This window comes from Leptinotarsa decemlineata, unplaced genomic scaffold (genome assembly GCF_025532065.1).
Source record: "Leptinotarsa decemlineata unplaced genomic scaffold, Ldec_3_MD MMD2_tig00026294_RagTag_RagTag, whole genome shotgun sequence".
NCBI classification, from domain to species: domain Eukaryota; kingdom Metazoa; phylum Arthropoda; class Insecta; order Coleoptera; family Chrysomelidae; genus Leptinotarsa; species Leptinotarsa decemlineata.
In genome coordinates, this window is record NW_027412674.1 from 8,859,198 (window position 1) to 8,876,664 (window position 17,467).

General features: G+C 35.7%; 1 protein-coding gene across 4 annotated transcripts in view; it reads left to right on the forward strand.

Annotated features, from left to right (window-relative positions):
- LOC111512674 (guanylate cyclase 32E) overlaps positions 1-17,467 on the forward strand; it is a 292,318-nt gene that overhangs the window by 124,198 nt on the left and 150,653 nt on the right. For all 4 annotated transcript variants that reach the window (XM_074180299.1, XM_074180298.1, XM_074180297.1 and 1 more), the window contains one exon: positions 4,531-4,608. In XM_074180299.1, coding sequence (XP_074036400.1) covers positions 4,531-4,608 — 78 coding nt within the window. The remainder of the gene's footprint in view (positions 1-4,530; positions 4,609-17,467) is intronic.

Sequence of the window (17,467 nt, forward strand, 5' to 3'; positions counted from 1 at the left end):
ATACGCGTGACTTGACGTTGAACATTTTCCAACAAGTTTATATCGCACACCCCCTCAGGACACCCCACAGGATATGCTTCTTCATAATTGGACGAACGTAGATTTTGTAGAGTATTCAGTCACTCCCAAGTCTACATGTGAGGACAATATACGTAACGATTGACCGGGTACGTGTGGAGTGGATTGTTAGAATGTATGTTCTGAGAAATATGGGCAAAGATAGCAGTTAAACTCATGGAGATGCAGTGTTTTCTGAACACTTAGAAGACCGAAAAAGTAAAATGCTCCCAAGCGGCAGTAACGTCAATTTACATCCACCCGTGAAAACGATCGCAGAGACCAAGATTTGTGTGTCCTGACTTCACGAACTGGAAATATCGTGGTTTGAGATTCGGAGTGCACTTAGTCAACCATGGACTCGTGCGATTGGTCGTACCAGGTGAGCTTACGAATGAAAACTCTTGAAAAACGAAACTGATTACTAACGAGATCTCACATTTCAACTTGCAATGTGTATTGAAAAGGACACATCCTAGGTAGACTATCATGATTAACTCCTCCCTGATTCCCATTATAAGGGATACCTGTTGAACTGTTAGTTATTAGTTATTTCATTGCAATAATCTTGATACCTTGATACCTAGTTATCAGTTACGAATTTTTTGAGCAACCCAATATTTCCTAAATAGCTTAATCCCTGCAGAAACTAATTTGAAAAATGTCACAACAAGTGAGAGACAACGTCCAATTTAAATGGTAATTCTAATCAAATATATGTTGCGCGGTTTTCAACGGTAAAATACATTGACTGAAAATTATTTGGGCTTCATTCGAAAATTCCAACTTAATTACGGAACGGCTTCATTAAATAAGAAATGAACATGAATGTATAGAAAAGTGTTCGTAGAAAACTGTTATCCTTATATGCTTCAGGTATCTGAAGAGTAGGGAGGGTGAATGTAAGCCCACAGCACTTAGGCCACATGTGACCCATTGTACCTTTTCCCGAGGAGTTGTCCACCTAGGACATCGTCCATCCTGTCCTTTCCAGGAAGGTGGACAGGTCACTGGGAGACATCTCCTTTATATCGGCAGGTGTAGGCCAAGACTCGCCGAACACAAACTCTCTTATTGACGATAATTCCGGGCACTCGCACAGGACATGCCTGACAGTCTCATCTTCCTGTTCACACATTATGTAGGTGTTTCCTTAGTTGAAAGTGGCCCGTCAGAAATCCTACTGTTACGCGTAAATTTTTCCTGGTCATCGCCAGATATTTCTTCGGCACCATCTTCCCAGGGTCTCCCAAGGTGATCCTGGCAAGATTACATCCTTTGATTCCATCCCATCTCTTTAAGGATTGAGCATGGGTGTAATACTTGACTAGTTCCGCAATTGTCGAAGTCATCAGGCCGTAGGTGCCACTGGGTCCTAAAATTCTTAGTCCAGCCGCTTCCTTGGCTAAAAAGTCGGCAGTGCGATTACCTTTACTCCTGTCGTGCTCTTTAACCCACCACAGGATAATGTTATTATCTACCGAGGCTTTGGTTAAATCTTGGTGTCTGTGATTATACGTTGTCTGTTCAAGGCTAATAGGGCTTGTCTTGTCTGCTGTCAGTGCAGATTGTTATGTTTTTGCCAGAAATTCCTTTCTTGGTTAATTCTTTTGTGACGATTGAGATACCAGCCAGTTCCGTTTGGACCACACTGGTAATTCTTCTCATTCCCCACTTAAATCTTAGGCTTAGTGATCTGGAGTACACACCACACCCTGAGCCGTCTTCATAAATCCGTATTGCATTTGTATCATCTCACTCTATGTTCTGCTTAACACAAACTTTGGTTCAATTGCATCGCAATGCAATGGCTCCATACGTTAACATAGGTCTTATCATTAGCTCCAGGTGACCACACGAAGTGAAAAACCCCATGCGCGTCCCACTGTCCTCCGACATTGCTCATAAGCCACGTATACTCTTTTTGCTCTACTCCGTAGATGATAGTTCCATGGTAGCTTCCTGTCGAAGATAGTACCAAGGTATTTCACCTCTTCAGAGAAGTTGAGTTTGCTTTTGAAGATTTCGGGAGGTTTTGAGCCCGTTAAACTTTTTTTCCTGGTGAAAAGAACCATCTCAGTCTTCTTGGGATTGATCGACAGTGAGTGTTCCTTACACCATGTTTCTATTAATTCGAGCCCATCCTGCGCTCTATCGCACAGTGTGTTTACAAATTTGTTTCGGGTTAGAAACAGGACCTATTTATCAAGCCATGAATTAGTAAATTATACATGAGAGAAAATTGAACTGATTTATTTAAGGGTGAGGACCCCGTGTTTGTACTGCATAATAACTTCTCTGCAATTTCTTTTCATTTCTTGAACTAGCTCTGTATACTTTTGACCAGTCTGTTTCTCCTAACAGAAATCCCAATACAAATATAAGAGAAGAAGAAATGTTTTGAGCTTGCCTTGTTATTCTAAACCATGTTACTTAGGGTGAGGATGGGAAAAAGTAATTCTTCTATTAATGTCGAAATGATGATAAAAAACGAAGAAGTACAAAACATTGAGTTTTATTCTAGAACTAGTACTATGTTGCTGAATCGCTGCTGTTCCAATGTTTTGACAAAATCAGAATCAACGAACCTAGGCGAAAAACTGATAGCCTAAAAACTTCCTCTATGAAAAATTACTTATACATGTCAAGTTTACCACGATCGGTTGAGTGATGTAGAAGTTTATCACTTACCAACCAACCAACCAACAAACAAACATCCATTTTTATATATTAGATATGTGAAATCTAGCTAACCAATACATTATAAAAGTGAATTGATTTCGTTTTTCTAAAGAAAAATGAGCCAGGAATTGAAGTCGTGATTTTAATTTGTGGTTATCGAGTGGTGGTCTCGAAAATATTTCAATCTGCTATTTCATCTGCGATGCATAAAATTCATATGGGAATAGTTTAAACAGATGCATTGGTCTGTTAATATATTTGGAAAGAAATGGTTTCAGCATGATTCTGCTGCTGGATGAATGAGAAACATCCTGTGAGGGATCTTGCATAAATGTCTATCGGATATAATACATTATCCAGCGTGGTAATAACCAGAAAAGTAGTTGCTTTCCGGGCAGACATTTGCCCGAACCTACGGTTTAGGTAGTTGAGAGAGATTAATGTTCCGAAATTTTTATTTCGTAATATTCATTTTCTTATACGTATGTATCTCCCATCGATACAGTCTAAAAACACGATTCATCTTCCGGTAGGTTTCATATCTGTCGACGAGAAGTTATAATCACAAACAGTCCACAAGACACATCGTCGACTAATTGCAAACTCTTGCAGTATTCCATGAATTGAAATTCATAATTTTCAGATAATTTTTAAACATACAGTCAACATTTTCTAGAGAGGACTGGATCCTCCGGGAGAAGGAAATATTAAGAGCAGATAGTTGTTGGTTCATAGATGGATCAAAAACACCTCACAATTCTGGTGCATGTGTTTTATCAGAGATATCAACCTGCCTAGGAACCTGTGTGACTGTATTTCAAGCGGAAATGTACGCTATTGAATTGTATGCGGAGAGATTAAAAGAATCCAATCTAATACACAAGTCAATGAAAATATTTTCGGACAGTCAAGCGGCGTTGGAAGCTCTTGACTCCTACCAAGCAACGTCTAAATTGGTAGCAAATTGCCAAAAACGACTCTCCCCGATAGTAAGACCTAAAAGATTGTCTCTGGTCTGGATTCCTAGCCATACTGGCCTGGAAGGCAATGAGGTTGCTGACTTCCTTGTAAAGGAAGTGCTGCAAGCAGCTTCATCAGACCAAAACCTGTCGTTGGAATTGCTTTAGGTTTTACCAAACAAAGATTGAACACCTGGATGGCAAAAAGGTTTATGGACTTCTGGCAGAATCTTCCAGGATTGCTCACTCCAAGGCGTTCATTTACCCTTCGAAGCTTGATACCAAACAGTTGTGGGACTACAGTAGGAATGAACTACGATGTCTAACAGGCCTTCCTCCAGGCCACTGCCATTTGAATCATCATATACAGAGACTCGGACTGTCGGATGACAGTCTTCATCGCCTCTGTTTGGAGAATGATGAAACAGCAGAGCACATAATTTGCCCCATTGGAGACTGAATCAGGTTTTTAGAGTTCGGTAGAGCCGTACTCTCACCATCTGACCTGAAATACCACTCATCATACAAACTAATCGGTTTCGTTGAGAAGCTGGGTTTATTTGGTCGACTGTGAATATGTGTGAGCCACAATAAACCCTTGTGGGTTGCAGTGGAGGGTCGAATAAACCCACTCACTTTGGACCTAACCTAACCTCCTATTTTGTTTCATTACATTGCCCATCACATCCACATTCTTTGAAATTCATAATGGAATTCAATTTAGATGAACCTAATTTCATTTCACTCCTACCTGTAGACACAGCAGATATATAATTTTAAGTAACGGTACTTCCAGAAGTGAGTTGATAATGATTTTCTTTGATTGTTACAGTTTTCGTGATTTTGGGAAATTACTATGAACATTTGGGCCTGATGATTGCCATGGAAGAGAAGAAACTCTTTGATAAAGGTGAGTGTCACAGATTCGTGAAGTGCTGGTATATGAGATTCCTCCACAAAAAATATTATTTTTATAAAAAATATTGATTAAGTAGTGAATAAGAGTTATGTAGGTTAGTTTATGTGTATTCAAAATTACTTTACTGAGTGATCGATCATATTGGCTCAAAATTGTGAAACATTTTATGTCATGAATATGCAAGATTCATAAAACAAATCTATAGTACGGCAAAGATCTTGAAAATATTTCAGGTCATTATTTCCGAAACGATTAAAAATATCAAGATTTGTTATGAAAGCAATTGTATGTATTTTTTCTTTCGGGAAATATTTAAGGAAAACTGAAAATTCAGAATCTCAGAAAATTTTATTAGCGATGATCGTGATGGAAATTAAAAACAAGAAACATCGGAGAAATGTATCTTCCATTTCTATATTAGTTGATAAACTGCGATTGTGTTTCGTATACTTTAGACATCACGTATTCTCTTGAAAACCCTTAAGGGATCAAATGTGCCTATGTAATGGTTTGGATGATTGATATATCCAGATGAGTTTTCAACTGATGTTAGATTTCAAAAAGATGAGTTACCATTATTACGATAGGATGGTTCTCAAACCGCTAGATGACAATCATTCGAACTGATGAATAGGTAAAAGTCGTCCCTTAAAATGGCCCGCTGGATTACCCGATACGATACCTCCAGATTATTTTTGGAGATTCGTAAAATCCATAGTATACGTTACAAAACCACAGTGACTGTTTGAAAAATAAGGTGAACGTTCAAATTTTGCGAGCTATCTATATTCGATCAGCGATTTTTTGTTTTTTTACGTTGGTGAACTTGTCTTGAATGTATGTTCACAGTTTCAGCTGTTTAGCATGTTCAGTTTGTTGGTGAGAGGCATGAAAGTTAGGTTTTGCGTGTTCAGCGATTTTCTACTATCGAAGAATTTGCATTAGAGTGTGTGGAAAATGGAATTCGAGGCTCCAAAACACTTGAAATGTTGACATTGATATACGATGATTGTACTCTGAGTCAGAAAAATGTTAACAAGTGGTATATTGTTGAAGTAAACGATATAGTGCAACCTACCTTCAAGCAGCTCCTCTGGTAAACCCTATTTAGGTAAAGTTTCACATGATATTTCAAATATTCTCAGAGGGTACTATAATGATATTAATTTTTCACTTTATATTATGAATCCTATTTCAAATTGTTAGTCAATACTAAAGATGAAGGCGTTTACGGAATTTCGTGTTCACAACCGAATTGTTCTGCTCAGTATGTCGAACACAGTGGTAGGAAAATTAAAACAAGAGTTCTTGAATATCGTCGGTCTAGATGTGATACCTCGTAACTGAAACTTTAGGGTTTTTTGGTTTTTGATGTCCAAATTTAGAAGAATCACAACAAGCTGGAGATTTTTCTGGAGATGTGTCTGTAGATTCAGCAACTGAAACTTCTACATTGCCTGAATTATTGTCAAATACTATTGACTTTCCAATTGAAGACAAAGAACTTTTGGAATTAATTGCTTCGGCTCACCAGCCAGCCTTAATAAACGAAAAGAAACTTTTGAAAAATGTTGATTCTTTAGAAACTCAAGATAAATATACCACTAGTATAGACAAAGGGAACCTCGACAATGTACCACCAGCACCTGAAAGCCAAAGTTCAAATAATAACAGTAACTCTTTAGACATGCAAGTCGAAACATTGTTAAAAAACAAAAAAGATTGCCAGAAGATTAGCCAAAAAGACAGAGAAGAAATGTTTGGAAAAAAATGAGTTGGGACCAAAAAAAAGTGTACCTCACATCTCTTGTATCTGGAGTACCTCCAAAAAGACGAACTGTAGCCACTGTTGAAAACCGTTGACGAAATAACACTCTCCAATATAGGCTACAAACTCAAAATGGCAAAATACTGAGAGTTTGCAAAAACATGTATCTTTCAACACTCGGTTTGAAAGAATGGGTGGTGTTAAATTGGGTTAAGAATGCAAGCGGAGGCATGTCTGAATCTATGGCGGAAAAGAATGAAAATCGTAAACCAAGGTGTAAAGCTAAAGCAGAAAGGGATGGACTAAGCAAATTTTTAGTAATATTACCCAAGTTGCCGTCTCATTATTGTTGTCAGTCAACTTCGAAAGTGTACCTGGAGCCAACATTTGGAAATAATAATATGAGTGATATTTACAGAGAGTACATAAAAAAGTGCCAAACCTCTTATACAATCCAGGTGCCAGTTAGCCGTTTCACATTTTATATGGTCTTAAAGAAGAAAAAAGGATCGTTGCGATTTGTGCGTTGGATACGAAACACAAAATATTGAAGTAGAAACCTACCAACAACATCTAGCAAGGAAGGACAGAGCCAGAGAACCAAGGATGAGGATAAGAAGGTAGGAGAAGAAGGGAAATGTGTTGTGCTTACAAGGGATTTGCAGTCTGTCAAAGTTTGTCCCAGCTTGAACGCATCAGCGTTATATTACAAGACAAACTTATGCCTGCACAACGTTACTGTATTTAACATAAACAGCCGTCACTGTCGATGTTACTGGTTCGATGAAACCGAAGCGGACTTAACTGCTAACACTTTTGCAAGTTGCCTGATTGATTTTATAGGTAGCATGGTAGACGAGAATAAAACCCCTATTATTATTTGGAGCGATGGCTGTACTTACCAAAACAGGAACGCTACCCTCTCAAATGCCCTTCTAGCATTTAGTGTTGATAAAGAAGTAACAGTCACACAAAGATTCCTTTAAAAAGGCCATAGACAGCTGGAGGCCGATTCAGTTCATGCTACGACTGAAAAAAAAATAAGAAATAAACACATCTACCTACCTAGTGACTATGCTCGGTTAACTCTTGAAGCTAGACGCACTCCACATCCATACAATGTAGAAAGTCTCGAGTATTCATTTTGTAAGAATTACGGGATGAACATGGTATACCCGTCAATACGACGTGGGAAATCAATAGGTGATCCTCATGTTACGGATATAAAAACAATAACGTATACACCTGATGGAATCATACGAGTAAAATTAGATTTTAATCAAGACTATATCGAGTTGCCGATTAGGCGAAAACAAAATGAAGTAAAACCTTTACTCAGTTTCATCAAAATAGATTATCCATCAAAAAACAAAAGTGGTTGCATCTACAACAGTTAAAAAGTGTTTTACCAACTGATTGTCACTTATTTTATGATAATTTGCCTCATGAGTAGGTGTGACTTTTTTGTAACAGCATCGTCCCTCGGTATTGCGCGGGTTTAATTTTCAAAATGCAACAATTTCGCATTGTACATTCAATATTCATTCGAATGATGAATAAAAGTTTTACTTTACGGTCGCCTACACAGTTGAAAAATGACAGATTAACTGACGTTTGGAGAAAAAAATTATTTATTAGTATTTTTCCCATCAAAGATGCTGTTTTTCATTGGTTTTCTGTTTTGAGTACCACATGTGAAACCTTGTAAGTACAAATAATATTATGGAAAATAAAAGTGAGACCACGTAACTGGCATTATTTGTATAGAAGTAATATTACAATCATAATTGATTCTTAGAACATAAAAGATTATAATTTTATGAAATACTGACATTATAACTTATTGCAGATTATTATTTCCATAGAAATAATTAAATTTCTTTGTTTCCTTAATAATCAGTGTTTTGTAGTTGCGAGGTATCACATCTAGACCGACGATATGTTAAACTAATTGACAATTTCAGAAACCTACACGTTATTTCTCCATAACCACATTCTTAATTACAACCATAGTTTTGATATTGATTCTGATTTAGATATTTTACACGTTTGTCAAAAAGGCACTTCACTTAATTTACTTGAAATTTTTGAAATCAACTATGCTATTAATAACCCTAATGTTATATCTCTGAATGAACAAGTACAGTTTGATTGCCAAAAGTTTTTCAATTCTCTTAATTTTAACTAAATTTCCCCCTCCTTGATCTTCCACAAACTCTTATCTTTGTAACAAGATGGCAAGTATAGGTGGTATAGGATTTGTTTGCTCGGAACACCGGGGTTCTTTCTCCTGTTGTGTTATGTGTTTGCTGATCTCTAGTCATTGTTCCATGTCATCTCTTTATATATTTTTGACAGATGAATCTCATTCATTCCTTTCGGATATTTCCTTATAAGTGGTTTTCATGTACCGTCTGATGATTTTAATGTTAATGAGTGGGTATAAAGACTTCAAACGGCCCATAGTTCAATCACTGTTATGTTATAAATTTCTCCGTTTTTCAGTACTTAAAAAATATTTTTTTATTATTATTAACATGTCATTGTGACCATTTGTTTCATTGTTAACATATTACAATTTTTTTTTTCATTATAAAGTATTTTCTTCCTCATATAAATATTTTATACTTCATTGTATTACCTATTGTTATGTTGTTGTTCTTTTATTGTAGAATTTTAAATAATTAGCTGATGATGAACCTATACAGGTTCGAAACATGCACTGATTGATGGTTTTACCGTTCTAACATCTGATGGGGATATTAAATTGTGGGGACGACTTTGAGTTTTTATTCTTCGCTAATAATAATATGTTCATTGTCGGTCGATAGCCAAGCGGTTCGGCGTGGGTGCTTTGTTCACTCACTCGAATTGACTGCCGTGTTGGTCGGTGGTTGAAGTCCTAGTTTGAACGATTGATCTTCACTTGCTATCGTCCAACTCGTGTTAGGAATCACACGTTGAAAGGTAAGAACTCGTTAATCCTTAGCTCGCACAAGTTTCGACTTCTAAGGGTTGTCGTTCGTAGGGGTGCGACAGCTGGTTAACGGAAAAACAGATTTTAAACAGATACACTGATAGGATTTACATGGGGTGCTATCGATAATGAGCAAGATAATCACAGAAGACATAGAAATCTATAGCTTGTTCGTGATGATAGTATATTGTGAATTAGGTGTATAAATACTAAATATAACATTAAAAAACAATGAGTGATCAATCAATCAATAACCTTGATGACTGGAATTGGATTATTTCCAGTATCGGCTTATTTCGTCGATTAGGTGCAACCGTATAATTAGTATGCAATGGGGATCTACTACAGTGGGTCATTCAACAAACTTCTCCATGCATTAAAGTTTCATCAGAATAGACAAGAGAACAAAGTGAACACAGTCAGTAATGACATCTTTGAGAAGGGTAGATACGTGACAAAAAGATTGAGTGTGAAACGCATGGATAATTGAATGAAGAAGGGTGCTCTCAAAGTTTAGTTGACTGGCCGATCTAATAAATTAATACCGTTTGGGCTTGAGCATGTGGAAATAATTGATGTGAGGTAGATAACTAAACTCGCGAATCGAACTCGATAGTTTGATGGATTATAATTTTGAGGCACTGAAAATGGTAAATTTAAATAACGTTTGAGTGATAAACACGTGAATATTAAACTAACGGGGTGGAATGAGATATTTGGAAGTCAGCGTTCCTGTGACGATGCGATGGGCCAATCTATCAAAACATGTCAAATTTCCTCAACCAATTTTCAAATTTCCCAGCAAGAAAAAAACGTGTGCATCTCGAGACACCCGATAAAAGTGATAACTTAAACTAATCTCAGTTGAACTATTCAATATTCAAATTGTTTGACTTGAGAAAAGCTTTGGCTATAAATTGAATTTTATGTATATCAATATTATAATGTAAGGAAAGGTTTATTAATGAAATCTTTTAATTTTCATAAACTACACCTCGTTATTTGATTTTCACAAACTTTGTGGCAATCAAATCGTGAGGTGTAATTAATGAAATTACTATAGATCTTCATCAAGTAACGGCTGAATCAATCAGAAAAAAATCTTTTATTGATTCTTTTATATATGTCCGTATATTATAGCGACCATAAGCAGGTTGTTACTCTTGTAAGATTGAATGATGATACTAATAATGTAGGTACATACAGAAAATTAATATCATCATTTTTGAGCCACGTTTCACATATGAGAAGAATATTACGTGTTTGCTGGAAAGATTTTTATAATATTCATTAACACTAACTAACATTAACAGCATATTCCTGTACGTGAGAACCTTAGATTCAACATCCATGAATTCAAGAGCCATAATTCACTGATCGAGGAAAAACTACAATTCAATACACAACAAGACCTAACATTCAAAGTACTACACAAAACAATACACATTCCTATAAACACAGAACATAGAGAAACACCAACACAAATGATGTAATGTAATGCTATAACCCAAGTACAGGCAAATTGAAAGAGACATCCGGATGAAAGGAGAGGATAAATACCTGCACTAAGGCGTTGTAACCGTATAAAAGAACAAACAAGAAGATAAAACTTTCCGTTTAAGTAGATCCATGAAGATGATAGCACGGCTTGCTATCGGAAGCGCATATAATAATTAGAAGTTATATATATTTCAATATTAACATTCGTTCACAAAAAGGATTTGAAGCTTAAATAATCCCTAGTTTTTTTACAGGATGTTTCAAATTCAATCCTCACCATTGGGATCACGGAAACTTTGAGAGATACGAAGATGGTTAAATTGGGGCAAAGTTGCGCATTTATCTGGCTGATAATATGCCGTTGAGAAAGTTCTGAAATTCCCAGTATATCCGGAGATACCCGGAAAAAACGGAAATTTCGGATAATTATTTTTATTTTTTTCTGGCTTTATTTTTCAAAGGATTCGAAAATGAATTGCCCTTCCACAACGTCACTTTTTCTCTGCTACATAATGATATTTCCAGATTTGTTATCCGACGTTTCTTCTTCTGGCCATCAGCATTAACTTTATTTTTTCTTATAGGCGCTATACTGAATTCTTTCTGAATTTCACTGGTTCGGACTTCCATTGTCTGCTATATAAAATGATTTGAAATCCCTGAAACAACTAAAAAAAGAAAAATTAAAAATGAATAGCTGAAAATAACAATTATATTAAGCAAAATAAACCTGAAATGAAATAATAGTGAAATAAACTACAAGTAAAAATACAGGGTGTTTGGTAGCTGGGTGCAAACCTTCAAGGGGGTATACACTAGCCCATGTAGAACATATTCATACAAACATTTTTATTTTTAAGGGAACTTTTACGATTTTTTGTACAAAAACCCAAAATTGGTCAACTAAAGGCTAATAACTTCGAATTTCAACAGAAATGTCCGGTTTTTTTAATTCCAAGAATTGCATTTACCGGATACCCTGTGAGTGCGGAAAATCCTATATTGGTGAAACTAAGAGGCCATTGAATGTTTGCATTGCCGAGCACAAGAAACACACACAGCGAGGGGAAACCAGCAAATCAGGAATAGCAGACCATGTTTGGACTCATCAACACAACATCGAGTTGTTCCAAGCTGAGATTTTGCACAGAGAGAAACATTGGTTTAGAAAAAAATTCAAGGAAGCCGCTTACATGTTGTCCAACAACGTATTCAGCCAAGCCAGCGTAGAAATACGCAACATATGGAAACCCATCATCAAGCGAAAAATGGCCAACTCCCGCCAAACGGTCATCTCCCACGGAACCAGTGAAGCGGAAAATGGAAAGCGGGGATAAGTGAAAGTACTCGAACGACCTATAAATAATCATCTCTCGGAGGAATCAGTCCAGTCATCACCTGAAGACGATTGTAGATACTAACAATCGAAACGTCGTGAACTAACGTGACTTGGAATCTCTCAACCTTTTATTTTTCATTTCTTTATTTTTATTTATTTTTGTTCAATTGTTCTATTTTACTTGTATTTTATTTCACTATTATTTCATTTCAGGTTTATTTTTGCTGAATATAATTGTTATTTTCAGCTATTCATTTTTAATTCTTCTTTTTTAGTTGTTCCAGGGATTTCAAATCATTTTATATAGTAGACAATGGAAGTCCGAACTAGTGAAATTCATATAAAACATTGTCAATCACCTTCAAACAAACGTTGAAATAAATACTTGGAAGAATACGTAGATATGTCATTTCAAACCATGATTTTTATTTGAACTATTGTCTCTATTTTCATGAAATAGTGTTTGTTAAGAGTGAACCAGAATGGTACAGATCGTTTGTCACTCATCACAGTTACTTCAAGAAACTTCAAAGTATTTTGGTTCAGTAATGACATTGTTTCGATTCATAAATATACGACCCATGAAAATCGTTTTATACCTATACTTTTTTCAATATTGCATGTAATGAATCAACATATCGTTGAGAAACGTATTTTCTATCGAGCACTGTTGGACTAAGACTTTTTGAGATTCAGGTTGGTACTAATCCACTTATCTTTGGCCACAAATCAGACCCGTTATGTATTCAACTCAATGGAAATATTTCTGGTCAACAGTTTTTAAAAAAAAGAATATAAGCATATTCACAATCTTTGATTCAACAAAGAAATATTTCATACTCGAATTCCATATTCACCCTTTCTCTAGTAAACCCTCATTCATGTATAAATGCAGAGAAACTGAGTAATAAGCGCAATCACCCTCTCCAAAGAATCTTTTTATTTCACACTGTTGGCTCCGTGAAACTATCCTTATAACTTTCGCCTTTTACCTAATTGACCCTTTTTGTCAGTTAGCGAAATACTGATTAAACTCTAAGAAGTTTATCCTTTCCCTTTCTTCTCCATTCCAAATGGATTTGGAGCTCTAACCAAATCCTGGGCGTTAACCGATAGCTGAATCATAAAATAATTGAGTCCTGCTGAATTAGTCGGATCTGAATAGGAAATGTCACGTTTCAGGTTTTTAATTTGTATTCAGGCATACAAGATGCAACACTTTTGAATGAAATGTTTAAAAACACTTCAAATTTCGTACATTTTGATGGATTTTATTAAAAAAAAAATGTAAAATTGTAATTATGTTACAGGAATTGTACACTACACTATCTATCCATATATAAGTTTGTTAACTTTTTTCATAAAATCTCTATTCTGTATTTTCACCAGCTCATTAAAACGTCATTTCTATGCAGGAAAATTTGGTGAATTTTGACAATGTTTGATTGAATGTAAAACAATTTTTGATATAATCTTCCCTTTTCAATCAATACTTCCATCAGGTAGTTCAAACTCACTTCCAACAAAAACATCATCAATTATACTATAACTAAATAGCATTTTCTTCATAATTCATTTTATTTTTACTCTCTTATCATATCAATATAGACATACGATGTACTGTTCTTTCACTTTTTAGGACTTTCTGTCTCAAAGTAGAGTATTTTCAGATTCAATTTTTGAGTCAAAGGTATAATCTGTTCTCCGCCATCTCAATTGGACTTAACATCATATAAATGATCAATCAACAAAATTGATTCAAGCAAATCTCACAGACCACGGGTCTGCTACTTGTGTTGAGTTAATTGTTTATTTTACACTTATTTATTCTTTGAACTGACTTGATTTTCAACAAATACATTTATTTAGACATGTATAGTCATCAGTCATTGTGAAAAGCAGAAAAAATATTTTTTCGACATAAAACCTTCTGTGAACTTCTCCCAATAATTATTCATTCTAATGTGTCGTCGTGATGTTTACTGATCTATAGAGAATTCTGTTTTCTATATTTTAAAATGTTGAATCTTTTCAGCTTTTGTTTGAAGGTGGCTGACAATGTTTAATGGTGCATTTCATTAGTTCGGACTTCCATTGTATAATATGATATAAATTAATTTGAAATCCCTGAAAGAATCTGTAAAAAATCAAAAAGGTTAGCTGAAAAATAACAATTATATGAAGCAAAAAAAAACTGAAATTACAATTAAATGAAATACAAACAACAACCAAAAAATAAAAAATAAACTATCAAAACGAGATGAAAATTAAAAAATTGTTAGCAAAATATGAAAATTAAAAATTGAAAGATTCCAAAACAAGTTACTTCAGGATGCCGACGTTTCGATTGTCAGTATCCACAATCGTCTTCGGGTGATAACTGGACTTCCTCAGAGGTCTAACTATTTATAGGTCTGTTTGAAGGTGGTTGACAATGTTTCGTGGTGTATTTCATCAGTTCGGACTTCCATTGTCTAATATAATGTAAATTGATTTGATAACCCTGAAAAAAATCAAAAAGATTAACTGAATTCTACTGGACCGTGCTTTTGGGCTCTGTGATACAAAGGAAGATCTCGGAAAGAAACTAGGCATCATCAAAAATGACCATCAACGGAATGGTTACTCGAAAGTGATGCTAGAAGACAGCAAGAACTCCACATGGAAGAGAAGCCGCCACAACCAGTACTTGTACTTCCCTACATCAGTTGATTATCGGAAAGGATAAGACGGATTGAGTCCAAGTGTAATAATAGGGGAGCCCAAGCGGGGATTTCGGGATTTACTGAAGCGCTTCAGATTATTATACAGGAGGATACCTTGTACCCGTTAAGTACCTCCACCAAATATGAGCCCCATATATAAGGCCACCTGTGAGGGATAAAGGATCAGATTACTAAAAAAAAATTGATCATCAGAAATTCGCGAGCGCGTCAGATTAAGGTAGGGTGAGTTAATTACCTGCTAAAAAGTGTATATTCCAGTAATCTGACAATTTGAGAGTGTCGTAAAGAAAGGGGAGGGCAGCAAAGTTGTAAAAAAATAACATCATTTCAACATTCTCGAGCGTAGCTAATTCTTTTTTATTTTGAAGGAAATAATTCAAGGATAACGAAAAATATTGAATCTGACGATTTCCGCAAGACGACATAACAAAAATTCGTCGATAAAGTTCAATGCGTGCAGCTGTGTCATACCTATATTTCCCTCTCCGAGTTTCTATTCCTCCATTCTCTATTCACTTTGTCTCTATCTATCACTCTCTCACTCCGTCCCCACTTTGAATTCTGTTGCCATGGTGCCATCACAGCTGATCACAGAGACTCGTTCCTCATGGAGATGATGATTAATTAATCAATTAATTGATAGATATAGCCGTTACTACGTGGTAGGAGATCATAATGAAGAAAAGAGAAATTGAACTTTCTGTTTTTTAGTGGTGAAAAACATAGAAAGTTTAATTTCTCTTTCCTTCAATAATTGATCAATTGATTATAAATGATTTTTTGAGCATTTTTCAAAATTATTTTCTTATAAATACAAGTGTTCTACTTAAAAAACATACACTCATTTATTTGCATGCTGTTTTCTGAGCTTCTCAATTAATTAAGTACAATGAATTGAAAAAAAAATAAAAAAAATATTGTTTTTGTCAGATTAAGCGAATCTCTCTAGATAATCGTCAGATTATGAGACAGCACGTCTAAAACATAAAGATGAACCATATATATCTTAATCTGACGCGCTTGAGTATTTCAAAATGGCAAATTTTTTTACACATCATAATAATGGCCGCGAGTTTGCGTCAGTTCGAAATCGTCAGATAATTGAACGAGTGCTTTTTTTTTGTTTCACTTAACACCCCCTTAGAAAATCTGACGCGCTCGATTAAAGTTATTTTCTTTTCACTTTTAACCCTTACGTACAACCACCCACATCACGCAAACGATCAGATTAACATACCAACAATATTATAAATACGTAGGGCATTGATGCTATCAATATCTGACGCTCTCGAGTATGTCCATGCAACAGTATTTTTTTTACATATTTAAAAATCTATAGCCGCTTCGCCCACCGATGAAAAGGGATGTATTATATAAATGTATTATCCAAGCTTTGCAACCTAATATGTCTCAATGACGCTCGAGTTAATCCCCATTTTGCATCGTGGGCTCCCCTGCTATAAGATCAGGACCTGCTTCAGATCTGGGAACATTCTCCGTAGCAGCCTCACGAAAACCAGGCCACCAAACGCAGACGACGATTCCAAGAATTGCATTTACCGGATACCCTGCGAGTGCGAAGAATCATACATCGGTGAAACTAAGAGGCCATTGAAAGTTCGCATTGCTGAGCACAAGAAACACACAACGAGGAGAAACCAGCAAATCCGGAATACCAGAGCATGTTTGGACTCATCAACACAACATCAAGTGGGCTCAAGCTGAAATCATCCACAAAGAGGAACACTGGTTTGGGAGAAAATTCAAAGAAGCCGCGTATATGTTGTCCAACAACGCATTTAGTCAAGCTAGCGTAGAGATACGTAACATATGGAAACCTCTAATCAAGCGAAAAACGACCAACTTCCGCCAAACGGTTATCTCCCACCAAAATCAATGACACGGAAAGAGTGAAGAGGGGATAGGTGAAAGCACTCGAATGACCTATAATTTGATCTTGGAGAAATAAGTCCAATTATCACCCGAAGACGATTGTGGATACTAACAATCGAAACATTGTGACAAAACTTGGTTTGAAATCTTTCAATTTTTATTTTTTCATTTTTTGTTAATAATATATCTAATTTTTTTTTCAGCTTTTATTACTATTTCAATTGTTTGGTTGTTGTTGTATGTTATTTCTTTGTAATTTCAGTTTTTTGTTCAATAAAATTGTTATTTTCGGTTAATCTTGATTGTTTTCAGGCTTTTCAAATCAATTCACATTTTATTAGACAATGGAAGTCCAAACTGATGGAATATTTATAGTTCATTCGGGTGATTTCACCTATCCCCTCTTCCCTCTCTCCGCTTCATCGGTTTTAGCGGAAACAACGGTATGGCGGGAGTTGGTCGTGTTCCGCTGTATTAGAGGTTTCCATATGTTGCGTATCTCTAAGCTAGCTTGGCTAAATGCGTTGCTGGACAACATATATGCGGCTTATTTGAATTTTATCCTAAACCAATGTTCCTCTTTGTGGATCATTTCAGCTTGCGCCCACTTGATGTAATGTTGATGAGTCCAAACATGCTCTGCTATT